The sequence below is a fragment of the Opisthocomus hoazin genome, chromosome 2 (genome assembly GCF_030867145.1).
Source record: "Opisthocomus hoazin isolate bOpiHoa1 chromosome 2, bOpiHoa1.hap1, whole genome shotgun sequence".
Lineage (NCBI taxonomy): Eukaryota > Metazoa > Chordata > Aves > Opisthocomiformes > Opisthocomidae > Opisthocomus > Opisthocomus hoazin.
In genome coordinates this window covers 42,480,955-42,500,998 of record NC_134415.1, presented here as the reverse complement: position 1 = coordinate 42,500,998, position 20,044 = coordinate 42,480,955, and the positions used below count along the sequence as shown (strand labels likewise).

The 20,044-nt window shown below is 46.6% G+C and overlaps 1 protein-coding gene across 1 annotated transcript in view; it reads left to right on the top strand.

Moving 5' to 3' along the window:
* Positions 1–393: 393 nt before the first annotated feature.
* The window catches only part of ARHGEF33 (Rho guanine nucleotide exchange factor 33), a 38,428-nt gene continuing 18,777 nt past the window's right edge, over positions 394–20,044 (top strand). Inside the window, exons 1-2 of the mRNA XM_075413396.1 lie at positions 394–1,614; positions 16,213–16,262. Coding sequence (XP_075269511.1) covers positions 1,521–1,614; positions 16,213–16,262 — 144 coding nt within the window. The 5' untranslated portion in view covers positions 394–1,520. The remainder of the gene's footprint in view (positions 1,615–16,212; positions 16,263–20,044) is intronic.

The window sequence follows — 20,044 nt, the reverse complement described above, 5'->3', positions numbered from 1 at the left end:
GCTCCTCGTCGGTGGTGGCGGGGCTGCTGCTGGGTCCCACTCTGTGCGGGGCGCCCGGAGGGGCCCGCTGCAGCGGGGCTCGCCTGCTCCGAGGGCCCGTCGCAGGGAGCAGCCTGTCCATGGCAGGTGGGCAGTCGGCTCCGCGAGAAAGGGCTCGGCGCCTCAGAAGAAAGGCGTCACACGACCTCACAGGTTTTTGCCTCTCAGATGCTCTCTGTCTCGAAGTGGAAATACCCGTCTCCCACCGCTCTCGTTTTCTAGAGGGGGAGTGCAAGAGGACACCTGAGGGTGTGCTCAAGAGGAATGGTCATGGAGTCCACACTGGCGCCAACAGAATGACATACGTTGGCAGCTGGAAGAACAACAAGATAATTTTAAGTATTCCTTCATTTTAAACTTTCTCTAGGTTTGGAGTGGAGCATGTCTATAAGGACATAGCACTATATCCACCCTTAAAAAGAGACAGAAGGGGAATTCATAACCTGAGAAGGATCAGACCAACACCACAGGCTCTTCTTCCAGACGGGAATCTTGTCACAGCCCAGTCTGAAGACTTGAGACACTTGGGGTCGTCAGATGTCCTGCTGCCTCGTGAGGCTCCTGCAAGCACACCGGTCATCGCTGGCAGGCAGGCCCTCGTGAAGCACCTGGGGAGTGTGGCCCAGCACCGCATGGCCACCGTGAAAGCCCGGCATGAATAGGCTGTGCACACAGCGGGCGAAGCACAGCCCTCCTGCACGTGTATGCCCACCACACACACCCCACAATGAAACAGGGGGGCTCTGGCCATCGGCAGATACACCACTGTTTGTCTGCCTTTGGTTAGCGAGTCCCCAAGGAATGAATTAATAAGTATAAGAAAACTGCTTATTTTGTTGATGCTGGGGAAGAGACAGTCCTCAAAACAAGACAAATAAGGGTCTGCAATCAGGAGATAGCATCTTGTGGCTTTATTAGATCTAGTCTGATCCTTTTTTCAGTCTCTTAGAAAAATACTGGTGCAATGATAAGAATTAAGATTATGGCACAGAAGTGCTTTACCGCACAGATTTAAATCCCCAGGCATGGCTTAGCAGTCTTGGCTGAACAAATGAAAGACTTGCTCTGCCTTGATCCACAGAAAGAAATTCCAGAAAATTTAATTAACCCCTCAGGCTGTCAGGGTAGATGAGTTGTTTGCAGGGCTGGGGGATGGCAATTCAATGCTGCGTAGATTGCTGAGGTCCTGTGAGACTGCTGGCAGAGGAGGGGTTTATTGGATACTGTGTCTGGCCAAAAAATTTAAGCTCTTACCTGAAGTCCTTGTAGAAGCAGGAACCTGTCTAAATCTGAAAGAATAAGCACTTTCCATGATCATATCTGAATATGATAGCAAACTCGGAGGCAGCAATCTGAACGGATGTTGTGAGGAAAGGAAGTAATACTGTAAGCATAAACATAACCATTTTCTTTGTCCCCCATCTCTCATTAAATGCAGATGAATGGTACTGGGAGGCTAGAACACCCTTCTGGGGCAGTTTATGAAGGCAAGTTCAAAGACAACATATTTCATGGGGCTGGAACATACACATTTCCAAATGGAGCAAAGTACATCGGATCATTCAGTGACAACAAGTATGTTTGAAGTGGAAGAGTCGGGTAGTCTTTTCTATTAGTTTTGATTTCATGAGCTATAAAGTCCAAATAAAATTCACCCAGCATGGGAGTAGGTTTCTTTTGCTATCAGTGAAACTTGCACTGGGTATCTGAGATTGTGGATCCCAGTTGTATCCTTTTCACGAGATCAGTTAAAAGTCTGTGATTCATTCCCAGTCAGAAGTTTGCAAGATGATTATTCCACCCACCTGCTTTTTGTTACCAGGTGTCTGGGCGCAGGCAGAGTTCAGAGAAACAGAACAGTTCAGACCCCTTTCAGAGCTGTTTCGAGCTCTCTGCCTACAGATGCCTGCACAAATACAGCGCTGATTTGTGCTGACAGTTTGCAAAGTTTGTGTTTACTTATTTTTTGAGATAAAGTACAAATTTCAGAGAGATGGGAAAATGGGGAGATTTATTTTCATCACTCAGAATAAAATATTTTAGTGCCGCTCATATAAATGTCAGCTGAGTTATTTTCTTTTACATAAGGGTATGTGTTTTGTATTTTGAAGATACTATCTTTTCCTAAAACACCAAGTCAATACCCACTTCATAATCCACAAAGCAAATTTACTGAGAAAATTAACCATAAAAAATGACAAGAGAACGTTCATGTTTATTCTCCTTAAATGACTTCTTTGTCAAATCTGCTAGGTTTGATTTAGGTTTAATTTTTCTTTAAGTACCTCCCTAGTCCAATATCTGAAATAAACCTAAACTGTACGTTTGTTAATATGTGATCTTTCATCAGGAAAAAAGCTCTGTCTTGCCCTGCTCACCAAAAATAATAGCTACAATGCTACTAGGATGATGACCAATTCTATTTTTAAATGATCAGACAGATGAAATATGTGTTACGGAACGTACCTGAATACAAAATGGGAACCTGTATGACAACCTCAAATGTTTGGGGAAAAATTAAAGACATTTATTTCAATGCTTTAGAACAGATTGAGTTAACTTACACCTCTGTTACAGTGGTGTGTTAAAATCTGCTACAGACCTTCTGTCTTTTGCTGTCATATTAAATGACAGACGTGCATTCTGCACGGTCTAAACCTGTGGGTACTCATCACTTCAGTGAGGACATTCAGCAGTAGATCACATATGTAGTTTTACAGGCATTTTTCTTTCAAAAATCTTAGGGTGATGCCTCTACTCTCCTGGGAAAATACCAGCACAGTGCTTGTCACTAGCAGCTGATCTGCAGAGAAAACCAGCTGGTTCTGATCTGAACTTGTGTTTTCAACTAAAATGCTGCTGTATATACGCCCTTGGCAGCAGAGATCCAACCTTTGCCAGCCACTGCCGTTTTCACCAGGGAATTAAGACTTCTTTTTGACACTGGTTTGTGATGGTTAATGCACACCACTCCCTGACAGCCCAATGCAGGCTATTTTGCCAAGTTTCAGGATTGCTAGTTCCCACCTACTCACAAGAGATAGGCGTCAGTTCACCAGATCACTGTGGCTTTCATGAGAGAGCACAAACAGGCAGCACCATAGCAACTTTCTGTGACTGCCAGGTGGCTTCATTTTTTTAAGGGAAACAAATCTCCAGTAACTGATTTTAAAAGTTATTTTCCCCTCATTTGCAAGGGATAGTGATGTATAGACACTTCTTCTTTGTAGAGGCTTTCAGGTATAATGATGAGCTTGATCACAGCTTTCAAAGATTGGCAGAAATATGTGGTTTGTGAGGCCTGAATTCACATGGCAGTTGCTTTTTTTTCCCTGGAGGAGGCTGCAAATCCTTGCACTTTGTCGTAACACCACATAGCAGGATGAGTAAAGGATAAGACAGGATGGATTTTTTACAGCAAGAAGATCACACAGTAACAGGCTTACACATCTTTAAGATGCCCCTAATGAAAGTGAGGATAAACTTCATAGGACTTAATCCCTGGCAACTTCAAATCATGACTGGGACTATGAAGTTTTTCCTGTAGAGGCTAGGTGCTGGGAGTACGTTAGTATAAATAGAGTTTTCAATGAAAGGAATATGTTTGTTGGCTGTCTAACCTGTGTTCTGTGTAGGTCAAGACTTTTACAGGCTGCAGTGTGGGAGAAAATTAAGGCAGGTACTTGCACTGTGGTGGGAAGGTTCTGATTCCTGGCAATTTGCTTATCTGGGTAGCACACACATCACCATGCTGCCACAAACTGATTGCATTCTCAACAGGCTGGATTTATGTCATTACATGATGGAAGGTGAAGGAGACTTCATAGATGAAAACGGAGTGGAGTGGCACATTTTATGGCTCGGCAGCAGTGGGACTGAAGCAGAAGCTGAAAATGTAGCTATTTGGCACGGACTGTAGCACGGGTTAAAGGCAGCTCCCTGATTGCATTCTGAGCTCAACAGCTGTGACCAGTTTTCAGCAGGCATTGATTTCTTCATGTGTTTATTAAAAATAACTCCTGAGGATGCATGTTAACAATAAATAAAATTAAGTCATTTTTCTTCTCAGACTGATCAACTGAGATCTCCTAAGTGAAAACCTTAAAGAAATGAAGTTGGATAGGGTGAATTTATAAGTGGACCAGTTGATGATTAAAGTTCTTTTTTTTTTATTTTAACTTGCCCTAGGAATGCCTTTCTCCCAGAGCTTGAAAAAAACCTGTCATCAACAAACGAAGCCTAGTTTATGCTCAACTTTCATAACTTTCCCCAGAAAACAAATCTCGCCATCCACATCCACATTTTGCAAACACAGTGCTCATACGACCATGTTTACGCTAAGCCAGGTGTTGCACGGTGGGGTCAGGGCAGAGAGCGAGTGCAGCTGTAATGTGGTAGTTGCTCCTCACAGGCCAAGCCCACAAACCCCAGGCTCCGGTACTGGACTGCTCAAGGACAGACCTCTGCCATGCACCAAAGCTGATTTTCCCTGCGAAGGGGCTGGGAGAACACACAGGGAAGACTGATCGCTGCCACTGTCCCATCAGAAAGTCTAATGCAATGAAAAAAATCTATTTCCATTTTTGTTTGCATTTGGTCATCAAAGGTCTCTGCACTATGAATCTAAACACTTTGCTTTATGAAGCAGAAAAACTACTTTCTGGTTTAAAAAAACCCCACCACAGCATACCAGTGCTGTCAGGAAAAAGTATGTGTTGAGTCTCTGCTTGCCAGATATTTAATGCAGTTCTAGTAAATTCCCGCCCTTGCCTCCATTTGCAGACACAATTTACAAATGCTGTTCCTTCAGATATGCCTTCAAGTACTCAGCTCATTATGCCAGGTTTGGGAAAATCTCGGGCCCTGTGGTTTCATAGCAAAAAGAAAAAACGGCACGTTATCAGCAGACTGAAACATACGGGGCCATCTGAAACAAAGCAGCTCATAGATCGTTTGGCAATATGATGTATTTCAGCCCTTCTTCTTAAAGCTGCCTGTAGGCAAAAATCTCTGAAATGTTTTGTTCATAAATTTGTGAAAATAAATGGTTTTATTTATCAAAAAAGAAAATCTTTCCTAGCTTGAGCTGTTTGTTGAACTCACAGGTATCTTCGATCCACCAAAAATGCAATTTCCAGGAAACGCGTTCAGAATGATCATTTTATTTTGTTCAGTTTTGTTGTGTTTTGCTCCTGAAATAGCCAGCTCCGAAAAAGAAATACAGCATCCTCTGTCCCTAGTCCTAGACTTCAGAGGTAGCAGCATCTTCCACAGAGCTTCTGTTAATCCGTGAGCCTGCCCTTTCAGCTCCTTTACTAGGGCTCCAGATCACCACGTTTATCTGTGCTGCACAGCAATTACACTGATTTAGGCTGTGCGGTTTTACATTTCAGGTTTTCTGCCTGAAGGGTATCTTTGAAGCAGAAATTGTCTTTCAGGGAGAAATTAGCCTTTTGTTACTGTTCCTCCTCCTTTATGTCTCCCTGCTCTTATGCTTTGGAGAACTCACTGGACTGGGTCAAACCTTTTCCTGACACCCCTGGCCTTGGGTTACCTGCATTCTCCCCGTGCCTTCTTGTGCCCTTTGGGGCAAAAAGCCCTGCGGGACCTTAGTAAAGAACCGGAGCCAGCATGGAGGGCTACTGCCTCCCACTCTCCCACCTCCCTCCAAGCCCTTACTTATTTTTACTCAAAGGAGAATTTTCATGATCTAACAAACAACAGAAAATATACAAGTGCTGGTGGTTGCTGTTCCCCTGCCCTGGCTACTTTGGTGACCTTGCTCTTGGCCCCTGAGTGAGAGAAGGGGAGCCCTCTTGGCACCCCTGGTGGGTGGCACCCCGGAAGCTGAGGGTGTCAGAGAACGCGGGGAGGAGCTGGTCCCGTCTCCCTGTCCCCAGCCACAGGCTGCCTTGCTTGGATGCCACCGGAGGTACTTACGAGCCCCTGAGCTCGGTGAAGTAGCGCAGACAGCATCAGCACCTGGCTCCCACCACACGGCCCCCTCTGCCCGGCGTTTCACAGGGCTTCTCACCCTCCCTTCGCAGCAGCATGCAATTCTAATTAAAAAGGAAAAAAAGTCGGTATCATCTTCTTCCAAGCACGCAGTCCTGATTTTTGAATGGGGATGCAAGGATGTGACCTGAAGATTACATAATTAGAAGGCATTTGTTATGCTTGCGTTTCAAATCGGTGATTAGCATGTGACAGTCCCATCCTGGGAAACGTCAAGCCACCATTGCTCTCCTCTCTCTCTCTCTCTCTCTCTCTCTCTCTCTCTCTCTCTCTCTCTCTCTCTCCTTTCTTGCACTCTTTCAGTGCTAATTCCCAACTCTGGCAACCACCAGTGCTGAAGGATCTTCAACTAGCCTGGGGTAAGTTTAAAATGTACTCGGCACGGGATGAAGAGTGGGATTAATAATACCATTTTTCATATTATTGGAAAAAGCTAGAGCCATGACTATTCAATGTTGCATGTGCAGCACATAAAATGGTATGTAAAGTATTTTGCATCTTCAGTGCCCACAGTTATTTCCAGCTGATTTCTTCTAAGACTGTGTACGGAGATCTAGCTTCTTAGTGTGCTGGAGAATCTTGTAAGGCAGCATTTATAGTAAGGTCTCTAAAATAGCAGGTTAAAAAGACCTTTTTGCTCTTACCATTTAAAAACTAAATTGAGGTGTCATGCTGAATTGAAATATTTGAATGACAACTGTGTTAGAGTTCGCTGGAGACAAAGTGCGAGAGTGATGAGAGTAAATCACTGATTTTTCTGCTCTCTTTAGAGGACTGGGGGTTGTTCTCCAAGTGGGATATTTAGAACAGCCAGCAATCTCAGCCAGCAGGAATGAGACAGTCACCAGGAGAATCACAAGCATTTATTTAGGAAAACTGTGGATGTTTAAAAACTGAAGCAGCAAAAGTGCACATGGATTCCCCTGCACTGTTACCCATGTCATGATTTCAGAAGCAGGATGGGACACAGAGCCAAATACTAACTATTGTCCGTCAAGGCTAGGCTGTAAATGCCTTACTGAACTTTGCCTGTTTGCATGCTGATGCTTGGGGTATTCGGTCGGTCTTTTTAACGAGTGGTCCTCTGCACAGCTGATTGTTTCTCCCAGTTGTGCAATTCCATGTGGGGGAATGATCTGTGGGGCACAAGATTCGTGCGGGATTCCCACCCCTGCGCTGCCTCAGTGGCACCTTGCTCCGTTCTTCGACCCTGTGCCCGGGGCACAGCTGAAGAAGGCAACCCATCAGCACCTCCCTGTCCCTCGGGGATCTCCGGGGATGTGGGTGCTGGCTCGGGCTCTGCTGACTTCCACATGCTGCCCGCTCTGCCCTGGGGAGGCTCACGCCAGGCACCAGGGCAGTATGCTTTGCTGGACACCAGTGGCCAGCATCATGGCGATTGCTAATGGCAGAGGTGGTGCTCAGCTTTGGCTCTTGGGCTCAGCAGATTTGGCTTGGAGGGAAGATAGAGACAAAAGGGGAAAATACATCCTTTTGCCACGATAGAGGAATCTGGTGGCTTTAACCCTCTGAAACTATTCTCTGGGCTTTGCTCTGGAGATATTGTTCTGGCTTGATGAGAGCTGCAGGAGGATAAATGAGTTTTAATGGTCAGCTCTGAAGAAAATGAGCATGTCGTTGCTGTTTCTTGTCCCTGAAGCGAGGGGGCCATGTGTTTGGGTTGCGGGCCAAGACAGTCTGCTGATAGCTTCATGTGACTGGGTGTTGAGCCTGTCCGGTGGGCAGCTTGCAAAGGAACAATAACATCTCCTCGTTGATGAGGAAACTACCCCATGGTGGGCTGGCGTATCAGACAAACCTTGGATTTGCTGTGGGTGGGGGCCTGACGAGCGTTTAGGAAAGCAGCCGCGTGGAGGGCTTGCTCTTGCTGCTGATGTGCACACACACTTATGCATGTATGTATGGGAAGGGGTTGAGGGTGTGGGGCTTGCTCAGCACTGAGAAGAAAAGGTGAAGGGGGGAAACCTGTTGCAGCTTTTAACTGCCTCAAGGGGGTCATAAAGCAGACAGAGTCCAGATTCTTCCCAGAGGTGTACAGTGAAAGGCAAGGGGCACAAGCTGCAGCAAAGGGAAACTCCAACTGGATGTAAGGAAAAATATTTTTCCCCGGGGCACTGGAAGGCCCAGAGAGGCTGCAAAGACTCCAGTGCAGAAAATACGCAGACTCGAGCTGGACATAGCCCTGAGAAACCTGATCTAGTTTGGAGTTGGCCTTGATTGAGCAGAAAGCTGGGCTAGACACGTACAAGGGCTCCTGTTCACCCAGACCCTCCTGTGAGCTTGTGGCTCGTTTGCTGCAGCCCACGTCCAGGGTCTTAGGGCCAAATGCTAGTCCTGTTTTCCAACCCCTTTTTGCACTCTTCAGGAGCAAGCCAGACGCTGTTCAGCCAGCTCAGGCTGTCTGAAACCTTTCTGCCTGGTGAGGACAGTGTTAGCGGGTTCCCCACCCAGCAGGCAGGGGGAACAGAGGACAAGCATTTCCCCCAAACCATGGTGAGGTGCACATTTGGTTTGTTTTAGCGATGAGGAAGGACTGACTAGTTTTGCTCTATATATTCAGCAATTGAGAAGAACTAGGGACAGGTATGCAATGTTCTACATTCACAGAGTCCACAGTGAGCCCTAAATGCTGGAAAGTAGCCAATGTAATGCAATTATTTAAAGTAACAAAGAATCAAGGGGTGACTCAGGGAATAGCAGGCTGCAGCTAGAGGACGCATGAAAGACAGCTACTCTGGTAAAACAGGGAAGAGTTTCTGGACCCACTTAACCAAGGTCAACCTACTTTGCAGCACAGTCATATAGCAGAGCTCCTAGGGGTGCCTGGAGCAGGAGATGGTGGCATCCCCGGTGTCCCAGTTTCAAAGCCCCACTCCTGAGCTCTGCAGAGGACAGAGACTATGCTCAAACATTGTCCTTGTCTGCACGAGGGTGCTGTGCAGCTCCTCAGCTAAATCTCTGTGCTGCACAGGTATTGTTTTGAATTCCCTCTATAAGGAAAAACTGCTTCTAATACCAGGATCCCATGGCATTTTTACAACCCAAGCAGTAAGATGCAACGCCAAAGGGCACCCTTCCAGCTGTATGTGGCCCTGAGTTGAAAGCACATGAGAACAGAAGGTAGATAATGGGGCAATGACACACCCTCATACGAGCCCTTCTGCTACAAGTATTACTTCTCTCTCATTAAAACCTCATGCAGGTTATTTTCCTCTGTATCAGGCAAACCTCTTTCTTTGCACTGGACCCGAGACGTTTCATGTCATCACCTGTAGCCTAGCAGGGGGTGGGGGACACAATGCCCTCCTGCGAGCTTCTACTCTTAGGTGCGTTGCTCCTCATGACAAATGCAGGTTTCAATGTGTTAGTGAAGGGCAGCCACAGATGCTCTTCGCGTTGCATCCTTCACTCTGAATCACCGTCTGTGAGACTGATGGCATAGCCCCAGTGCTGGGCAGGAGGACCTGTCAAAGTGGGACCTAGACAGAGACACAAGCATTTTGAGGTCTCCGATGCCTAGGAGGTGCTGGTCTAAGAGTGGAAGTAGAGAGCACTTGGTGGAACTGAATTATGCTTTAATTCTGGCTTTTCCTCACCTTGGATGCCTGCCGTTGCAACCTGTTTATACGTTGTTTCCTCATGCATTACAGCCCCAACTCCCCCACTTAAAGCTTAGAGATTCTCTTTACTGCACACTCCCACAATAGATGGTCTTGGTGCCGACAGGGTATGGTCACCCTGCCTTGCAAAGGCCAGAGGTATGAATGTCACATTGTCACTGGAGATTCAGAGATCCCCAGAATAATTCAGCAAGTGGACAATAAAATTATAAAATCTGTAAGACAGGCTATGCAGTTAGTGTATTTAATGGTATATTAATATAACTAATTACATACTAATTTATATTTGTTAACTATTATTAATAATAGTTAAAATTATATACTGTTATATTGCTGTAACTGGTATGGTAAAACATTAATGATATAAAAGCAGAAAAGGTAAAAATATACATGTGTTCTTGTTAAAAAGAAAAAATTTAATGAATTTCCAGCGAAAAGCTGTTTTCATTGTTTTCAGTGAAAATGTTTATCACAGAGGAGGTTTATGTTTCTTTCATCTCTGTTTTGCCTTTCCTATTTGTTCCTTTTCCCCCAACACTGCAAAAACAATTCTGAATTTTGAAATCAGTTCTCAGTGTTAAACAAGCTGGTCCCAGTTCAGTGGCCCAATAACAAAAGCCTCAGCAATTTGCTATGGCATCAACTAGTCTAAACTGGGAGCAAAGCTTAACAACTTTGCTACTAAACAAACTGCTCCTGCAGTTGAAGATGAAAGTCTGTTTCACTCAGAGACCCAACCTAAGTACCTTCTCCTCAAAACTGCTGGAGGAGAGGTTGAGCTACTCTAAAAACAACTGCGTATTTATGGATTTCAGAAGGAAATAACATTCTTGTCATTCTCCGGCATACCTATCACAATTTTATTTTTTTTTCTGCTAGTGGGGTGGAGCATGCAGCACAGGAGGAGAGGCTGAGGGAGCAGCCCTCAGGCCCAGAAAGGTTGAGAAGTCTCCAGCCTGGGAGATATTCAGTTCTTGACTAGATGTGGCCCTGAGCAATCTGATCTAGCTTTGGGGTTAGCCCTGCTTTGAGTCAGAGAACTCCAGAGGTCCCTGCCTATCTAAACTCTGCCATGAGCCTGAGAGTCTTCAGAACAAAAAAAGAACTTTTACACCATCAGCTGATAGAAAAGAGATTTAATAAACTATTACATTTATCTCACTGTAACCAGGCATCCACCTAGAAGCTTGCCTTGCCTGTTTGTACAAAGACCACCTCCAAAGTCCCTCCACCTTTGCTTGGGTTTCCCACGCGCGTCACCAAAGTGTCCTCTGTCCTGAGAAGACAGCGGATCTTTGTAGGAGGAGATCTCATATGCAGCTCTCTTACAAACAAGAAGTTTATCCTTTGATTAATTCTCAATCTCAGGAAGATGCTAAACCCCAGGTCCCTCCAGCACCATGGGGGAAGCCTTTTGGTCCACATCACACCCCCAGGAAGGGGATGGCTGGGTGTCCTGACGAAGTGTGTGTCACTCCAGCCTGCCCACAAGAGCATCCCTCGCCACAGCTCACAAATGCTCAGCAGCATCACCCCCAGCTCAGGGGCCACAATGGTGCCACCTCCCTCCGCCCTCAGGAGGTCCACACTGGAAAGCTGTCGGGTCCAAGGCATTTGGCCCCCAAGCTGCACTGCTGACTGCACCACAAGCAACTGCTTCTGCAGCGACTTCCTAAAGCCACCCAGAGCTCTTCCATCTTTTGCATCTCTCCCATCTGTTTAATGCTACATGCCTTTCTCTGTGCGTACTTCCCTGAAAACATCACCGCAGGCTTCTCTGAGCCACCACAGCCCTCCTGGCAGAGCTGCGTCAGCAGAGCTCTGCGCCATAATTACACTGGCCCCTTCAATCCCATTAGCAAAGCTAATGATAACTCACATGGGCATATCTATGTCAAACAGGAATGGAGGTGGGAGGTTATTCTAGGCTCCTAAACCACATCTAGTTTCCCAGTAAGGCTGGACAAAAGCAGACTTGAATTAAACCCTGCGGAGAGGAAGTGTGGATGCAGGGCAGTGCCCATGCCGACAAGAGAAGTGTAAGCTGGTGCAATCCATTTTTATGGGGCTCTGCCTACATCATTAATCAGGCATTATCTTAAGGCTGTTCCCAAGGTCCTTTACCAAGGGAGTGACTTGGGCATGGCATCATACTCTCTTCGCCCTGGTTTCCAGAGAGGCTGTGGCTCTACGTGTCAAGGTGCCTTACAGCACTCCTGTGCCTCCAAAAGTCAGGGAGAGAGCTGACAGAGAAAGTAGGCACAGCAGTACAAGCGCCTCCAAAAGTGCCAACAGGACTGTGCAGCAGCATTGTGAAGGCAATATCTCAGTGACCCAAACACAACTTCGGAGGACACTTTGGGTGATTAGCTGCATAGCAAAAAACTGGTTCTTTGATGCAGAACACCTGTGCAAGATGTTCATGTGCCATTCAAAATACATCTGTTTTTGCTTCTGTGTTCATACAAGCACACTGCTGAGCAAATAGTCTCTGTGGGATTACATAGTACCCCTTAATCACTCATCCACATAAGCACAAATGGCCTTGGGCTGGGAGGGAAGTGTTTGTAGTGGTGCCCACTCTGCTGGCGGAGGCACTGTGAACCCAAGCACACCTTTAGCATGCCTCATTCCCTGTCAAATCCCTCCTCTTCCCTCTGTTTTTTGAACTTTGAGCATGTCCGCTCAATAAACCCTTTCTGCATCTTTCTGCACCCAGGGTTCAGACCAGCTGACCCACTGCAGGGCTCACATGTGGGCAGCTCTAAGCCATGGGATGTTCCCAGTGACCTGCCAGAACCCTCCAGAGTGAGGACAGGAGTCCCTGCGAGGACGCACATCCTATAGCAGCCATGGACACAAACAAACACGAAGGTAAAGCATCCTCTTATTTCACTTCTTGACGGTACGAAAGACAGTGAGGAAGAAACCTGCTCCCATATGACCTGCGCGTTGGCAGCCGCCAGCCAGTCCCCTGAGAGCACCTCTTAGCCACGGCAGCTGTGGGCAAATGTTCCCTTCTTTTTAGTTTCATAGAAATATCTAGGGTTTGAAGTTTTAATCTCTCATTTTAGAAACACCTCCCTCTCCCCTTTAGAAAATAATCCTGTGGCATATGTAATGCCCAGCGTGGGAAGTCATTCCCATCTCTTGCCTCAGACCCACCTCTGCCTTGGGATGTACAGAGACTTCTGTCAAAAGCCACGTCTTATACAAGGGCACTGTGATGAGGATCCGCTGCTCTCCCCCACATGCTTTGTTGCAAGGGGTTCTTGTTCACGTCTGTGCCACAACCCAGACTTCTGCACCAGTCCCAATCCCACAAGCACCGAGATGTATCCAGGCCACAGTGTTTGCATGCAACCAGTCCTGCTACAGTTAGCAGCACTTCTAGAAAATCTGCAGCAAAGCTCAGGGCTTTCAGGTCCAGGGTTTTAGTGGTTATTGGCTTTAGATGTTCTTCCTGCAGAGGAATGTGAGGCCGGTGGTACTTGCTTTGCACCCCAAACCCCTTGCAGCATTGTGCTCTGCCTTGCCACCTCAGAGGTGGAAGTGTCCATATGCTGAGGAACTCTTGAAACTATGAGGAGCAGAGGGAGCAGCTTTAGGACTGCTCATTACTGTCAGCTCAGGAGAGAGCCTGGACCATCTCTTTCTCTCTTAAAAGATGCTTGGTGGTGCCAGCGTTCATTCATGGCATAGGCAGCGGAAGAGTTAATTTCTCTATTATTATTATTCTAATTTAACTAAATTAGGTCTGTGTACCTAGGCCACTGCACTGCAGCAGGCTGAAAAGGAAATTAACTGAGGGATTTTTTCCAATTAATTGGTATGCCCCCACGGGCTGCAGATGTTCATTGCAGAAACTGGGAGATAACCACAAAGCCCCTTGCTTCCCACAGCACAGCTATGAGGACCCTCCTCTGCTGCAGCTCTTAGCAGTGACTTTATAGAAATGATGTGGGTGTTGACCAGGTACATACAGAGAGTGCTTCTGCTCACGCTCATGGCAAAGGTGGTAGGTAAAATCACAGCAGCAGGGATCCTGTCCCCTCTTCTGATCAAGCTCAGGGGCAGTTCCTCACTTTGAGTGTGTCTAAGGATATTACAGGCTGATCCGTATCCAAACCCAAATGAAAGATCCCTACAGACTTCTGCAGGATTTGGGTCGAACCCTCTGTGTTATATATCACACTGAAAAACACCCAAAGAAAATGTGAGGGGAGACTCTGGCTCTTCCTTGCTATGCCGCGCTTCCACCTGGCACCTCTAGCCCTTCGCAAAGCTCAGCATTCAACACATCCACCACTTTGCAAAAACAGCATCTCCCTGTCCTCCCAGCATCTGGTTTGTGTTGTGCTATTAATTAAGAAACATGCCCTCTTGCTCTTTTAGGGTCAGTCACTACTATCCCACAGTAAGGGTCCAGTAGTAACATTTACATCAGAACAGACATGTCCTTTGGTTTTCTTGGTTCAGGAAAAAAATGCTGTACACACCAGCTGCCTTCTCCAGCCTCAACTCCAGGCATCATGCGAAAGCTTCATCATTCACTTCAGGCCAAAAGTTGGTTTCCAGTTCATGGGGTTGCAGAGAAAAAGTTCCGTCTGAACATGAGGAAGAACTTCTTCCCTCTGAGGGTGACGGAGCACTGGAACAGGCTGCCCAGGGAGGTTGTGGAGTCTCCTTCTCTGGAGATATTCAAGACCCGCCTGGACAAGGTCCTGTGCAGCCTGCTGTAGGTGACTCTGCTTCGGCAGGAGGGTTGGACTAGATGACCCACAGAGGTCCCTTCCAACCCCTACTATTCTGTGATTCTGGAATCCGCAAAAAAGACCCATAAGGGCCAAAGCTGAAAATGAAAACAACCCATCATTTAAAAGATGAAACCTGGGACTTGGTGCGGGCTGGCTGATGAGTTTTGACCCCAAACAGCTGGCAGTTTGGGGTCATGGTTACTTCTCCCAGTCAACCTGCTGCCCCTTGTTTTCCCCAGGAGGAACCTCGGAGGATATTCCCCAGAGGGTCAGTGTCTGACCCTGCTACCCAACCCCACAGCTGCCAGACCAGCTGGCATGGGGAGAAAATGGCACATGGGCAGAGAGGGGCACATGGCCTCTCCTCCTCTGCCTCTCACTTCTGTGAGTCGCTGGGGAATTTGCTTGCGGTCCTCTGAATCAGGACAAGTCCTAGAGACCAGAACAGGGCCAACTCATAGGTGCCCTTGGCCGTAACCCATATTCCCCCTCAGGGGTAAAGAAATCAGAACGCAGCTGCACTTTAAAACTCTGACTTCCAGGCTTCAGCTTTCCACTTCATGCACTTGCTGACTGCATAGAGTCCTCCCTGCACCCTTTTCAAGCCTCTGCAGGACTGAATTTCTGTGGTCTTAAAGGCCCAGGTGGGCAAGGCACTGAGCATCTGCAGCCAACATGGAAAGAGGGAGTTTGGCTGCCCCTAGAATTGGGCATGAGGTCACTGGTCATGCCTGTGACTGACAGCAGAGGTAGCTGAAGCAAACCCTTGGAGGCAAGAGAAAATCCACCTCATGAAGTGATATTGCCAAGGGCAGGCGATCTGGATGATGAACTGGGTGGTGTGGTGTTTTCTGGGAGTGAAAGCCACCCAGAAAGCGTGACATAGGGAATAACATGGGAACTGATGGCCATCGGACTGGGATTCCCTCAAGGTGCAATGGTGGCACAACCAGCAACAACTTCTGTTGGGTAATTGAAAGCTTCTGCACAGAAGAGACAATGTTAGAAGTGGAAATAATAAATATAGACTTTTTGGTCTATAGAATAAAATAATAAATACAGACTGTTTGGTCTAGAACCCATTAATGCCTAGAGATAATGTCTCTGCAGTGTCCAAAACACTTCTGCAAAAGAGATATAAGCTCCTCCACGAGCTATGTCTGTTTCAGAAGTGTAAAGTCTGTCTCCATTGCACAGGACTAGCTGGGATCACAATTCCACAAAACCCTAGGAATGATGAAACTGATGAAAAGATGTATTTTTTTGGTGTTACAAAAGGCATGATTACTGCTTGGAATGCATGGTGACAAAATATAACTTAGGGCTTAAAACGTACAGATCAGCCTTTTGTGGAGATAACAAATATGTACAAATATAGTAAAGGATAAAAGTCACAATTTCAGAAGAGAGATGGATCAGTAGCGCTTCAGGGGAAAAAAACCTGTTACTTCAGGCTGATACACCAGGCAGCAATTTAGTCCTAATTGCACATACGAGGTTTCTCAATTCTTCGCATGATCAGCTTTGGACAGACACAGGACAGCAAATGAGGTGAATTTAATGTCTGATTTAGGTGAGCCATTCCTGGTTTATAATTGCAGTTTATTTTACAAATGATATGGTGTTCACACCTCCTAAAGCAAGACTTGAGTCCTTTAAACTGATTTGTACTTCTAGAGGGACTTCAAACCCTCTGTTCCAGTTATTTATAGCAACCATAATAAGTCATTTTAATTGACTGAAGTTCTTTATTCCCACAGGAGAGACTGAAAGTGTGCCTGTGAGTACCCCTGCAACACAGATTTCCCAGGTAAAGATGAGCAAAATGCCCTAAATAACTCCAAGAGTTTAAAGAGTTACTAATAGATAAACAGTAGTTAAAAAGCTAAATTAAGCGGAAGGAAAAATGTAGGTGCTTACAAGGAACATGGCAACTAAAATGTGCACACCGCATGAATAAATGTCATACATATCATATCTTGGGCCTCATCTTAAAAGACACTTCAGTAAAATTTCTCTGCTCACAACCAGTTGTGTTTAGACAGGTGATTTGTGCGCTCAGCTAATTAACCAGCGGGCATCATGAGCACCAATTAGAGAATGTCAATTCACTGGGCCAGAGGGAGATTTCATGGCTGAGCTCTGATGAGCTTTCACCAAATCCGATGAACTGTCCCAGGAGCAAGGATGTGTTGATTGACATGGGGTGGGGGTGCCCTCCCCAGCAGGCAGCTGAGTGTCCTGGGGGGCTCCGGGTTATCCCAGCAGCCTCACAGCTCCTTGGGCCACCGGGTGCTCTTCTTGCCTGACAACCCAGAGCAGCTGGGCCAGCCAGAGCACCGAGTCTTGTTGCATGTCTCTGTCTGGCTCCCCAGCCAGGAGCTTGGAAACCCTGTCTTTGAGCCCATGTTGGCTCAAGGTGATCAGGACTTCCAGAGCTCTACAGCCACCCTTCAAGTTTACGTTCTTGCTGCAATTAGCTGCCACGGATGCAACAAGATTGTTTACACCATAGCCCAAGAAGCATGCTTCCTGCAAGATGCAGTTTCACTGTTTCCACAGTGATGTCTCCTATGCATTTCCAGTCTGCAGGAAACGCAACAGAGTTTTGAGCACTTTAAACCTTGGTCTGGTTCAATATGGAACTGTACTCTGAAAAAGAAACACATTCCTGAACTGGAAACCCTGACTATTCGAGACCTCCCTTGTCACCATTGCAGCACTAATGCCCATAATTGCCTGTAAGTGCATGATGGCAAGTGGAGAAGATACTGCTTTCCATTAACTACTCAGTGCTTCTCTGGTCTCACCCTCTTTTCCCACCCAGACAGCTCCTAGCAGGAGCTGTGACTGGGCTGCTGAAGGGCCCAGCACAGCAGATCCAGCACGCATGGAAAGCTAACACACCATTGTGACAGTGTGCTGGGAATACCATGCACATGTGTTGCTTTCCAGAAAAACCCAGCTGAGGTGTGGCTATCCTAACAAAGTCTTTAAATGAAAGTTACCAGCTGGCTGTCCCCTTCTGCTTCAGTGAGGGCCCTACGGACAGCAGAGTTACCAAAAAAGACTGCACAGATGTGAAACAAGAGCTGATAAGTGCTTGCAGCCCTCTTAAGTATCTCCATTCTTCTCTTCTGTCCTTACCCTGCTGCTCTCCTTTTCTTCCTACCAGCCTTGCCTAGGAATATAAATACTGGATATATTACTAGGGCCAGGTTCTCTACCAGTGTAAATCAGCACAGCTCTACTGCTTTTCTGCTGTGAAGCATTGCAAGCCTTCCTAATGCTTGGGTGTAGAAGTGCTGCCCTTAAACATAGGAGCTAGTAGCTGTGCTATAAATTAGTTTTTCCCTGGTAAAAGCACACATAATGCAGCTCAGAAAAGTCAGACCCAGGCTTTGTGGCAAGTGTTGGACTTCATGCCAGATCAGTTTCAGGCTATGTCCTGAGGCAGTCCTCTTTTGAGTGATGCAATATTTACTTACTTCTTCAGATTAGCCACACAAGAAGATGTGCCAAGTGACAGACAGTATATAAACTGGGGGAAGTGACACAGACAGTACTCCTTCATGGTCACAGAAGGTTTTGTTCTTTTCTAAGACAGATTTATAACAGCAGAATTATTCCCATGCAGTATTTCTTCATCATGAGCCTGTTTCTACTGGTTTTAACAGGCTTCAGCTCAAGGTCCCTAAGAACAGGCCCTGTTCCAGTGTAAGAACCCGAGGCAGCTGCCAAGGGTGACACATGCAAATAGCCATCCTTTTGGAGACAGAGCCCTGCACAGCCTGGCTAGTGCTGGGGGACATAGGCTGGGACATAGCTACTCCTGGAAGCAAGGGTTCCCTCTCATCTTCCCAGTGGCAGCCAGGGCAGTAAACCCAGCTCGCCAAGGCTCTGTACTCTGCTTTCCACCCCAGTCCTTCCATAAGCTAGCCCCATCTCCTGGCCACGACCATCTTCTATGGGCTGCCTCAAAGTCTGAACAAAGCTTTCAGCTGCAGGGACAGTCACTCTCTTTTGCAAACAGCTCAGATTGCTGGCACCCATGATGGGAGGATGGGGATGCTCTGCAGTTTTGCTGCCTCTAGTCCTGGAAGCAGCATCAGTCCTGTCCAGTCTTTGGGGACAGTACAGCAGCTGAGACAAGAGTAGAGGCTCAGTGAAGATTTCTTGGCCATTATATATACATATGTGTGTGTGCATATATATATATATATATCTCGCCACTCCTGCAAAGTAAAGTCAAAACCAGGCTGAGAAACGCTCCTTGTATGTCTTCCAGTCTCACCCTTCTCCTCCCTCTAGTCACCATCACTTCCTCCACGTGGTCACGGTTTCCCCCTCCATATTGGGAAATGCTAGCTCCCCTCTCCAGGTGGACTTCAACAGAGAGTTCATATTCTTGTTGGGCTGGAGCAACAAGCGACAGTCACAAGTGACTGCTTCTCAGTGTCCTATTAATCACAGTCATGCAAAGAGGGGAGAAGAATCCTTCATTTCCTCATGAGCAGCTACCCACAGAGAACAGTGCAGTTACTTGGTCTTGCTAGAGATCTTACTTGCATGGTTTTTCCACACAGAGCTGAAAAACATCAGGGCAGCAGGGAGTCATGGCACCCGAGAAAGACATAATCTGCTACAGATGCATGGCACTGGATCCCTCACTGCATTGCTTTGGCAGTTTTGAGGGCCACACTCCAGAGACAGGTGGGGGCTGAAATGTGTCTCTACTAAACTATTTAGATGCCTAAATGCTTCTTTTGAACAGTTCTTGGACAGGTTCTAAGGACTTCCTGTGACCATGCAGATTTGTTTATCCTCTAGGCAAGCAGAGGTAGTTCAACTTAAGTTGTGTTCCTTAACTTCCACAACTTAAATGTTAAGGTGTATTTTTATTCACATAAATAGGTGAGCCAGGGCAACAAATTACAGCTAAACTGTTGCCGAGTTTCTGTGGTAGTATAAAATCTGTCTTTTTTGGTATGTGTTGCACTTCAGAAATTTTAGAAATACTGAATTGTCTTGACTTTCCAGGGGCTCTCGAACCTGTGAAATGTCTCTCCGGTTCTGCAGGCATGATCACTTGGGCAAGACAGAAGCATTAGCTGATGCTTCAACAGGTTTCATTTGTTGTAACAGCCCACGGGATTTAAAGGGTGGTTTTCTACAGCTTGTTGTTAGAAATGAACTCAAAAATCCGCAGCTCAAGCACTACACTGTGCTTGGCAGGAGTTCAAAGATAATGTGTTGTTCCTGCACCACTCAGTTCTGGATCAAACTTGCACCCAGTGCCACAAGGCTGTTTGCGTTTCCTTTCTACGCTCTGAGCACTGAGGGCAGCAGAGGAGGGAGTTCTCAGGGTTTCAGCACTTCACATCCAGCCATACAGGTCCTGGATGATGTGGGTGATTGGTGTTGCTGGCTGCTTTCATCCATCAAGCGGCAACAAAGGGAAATGCGAGTGTAAGATGCATTTCAGTGTCTGAAATAGCCACTGCAAGCTGCACGGGGCAGAGGAAGCATGTACTGGGCAGGACAGACCCAGGCTGGGGTCTGGAGCGCTGGGAAGGATACACAAAGAAACCA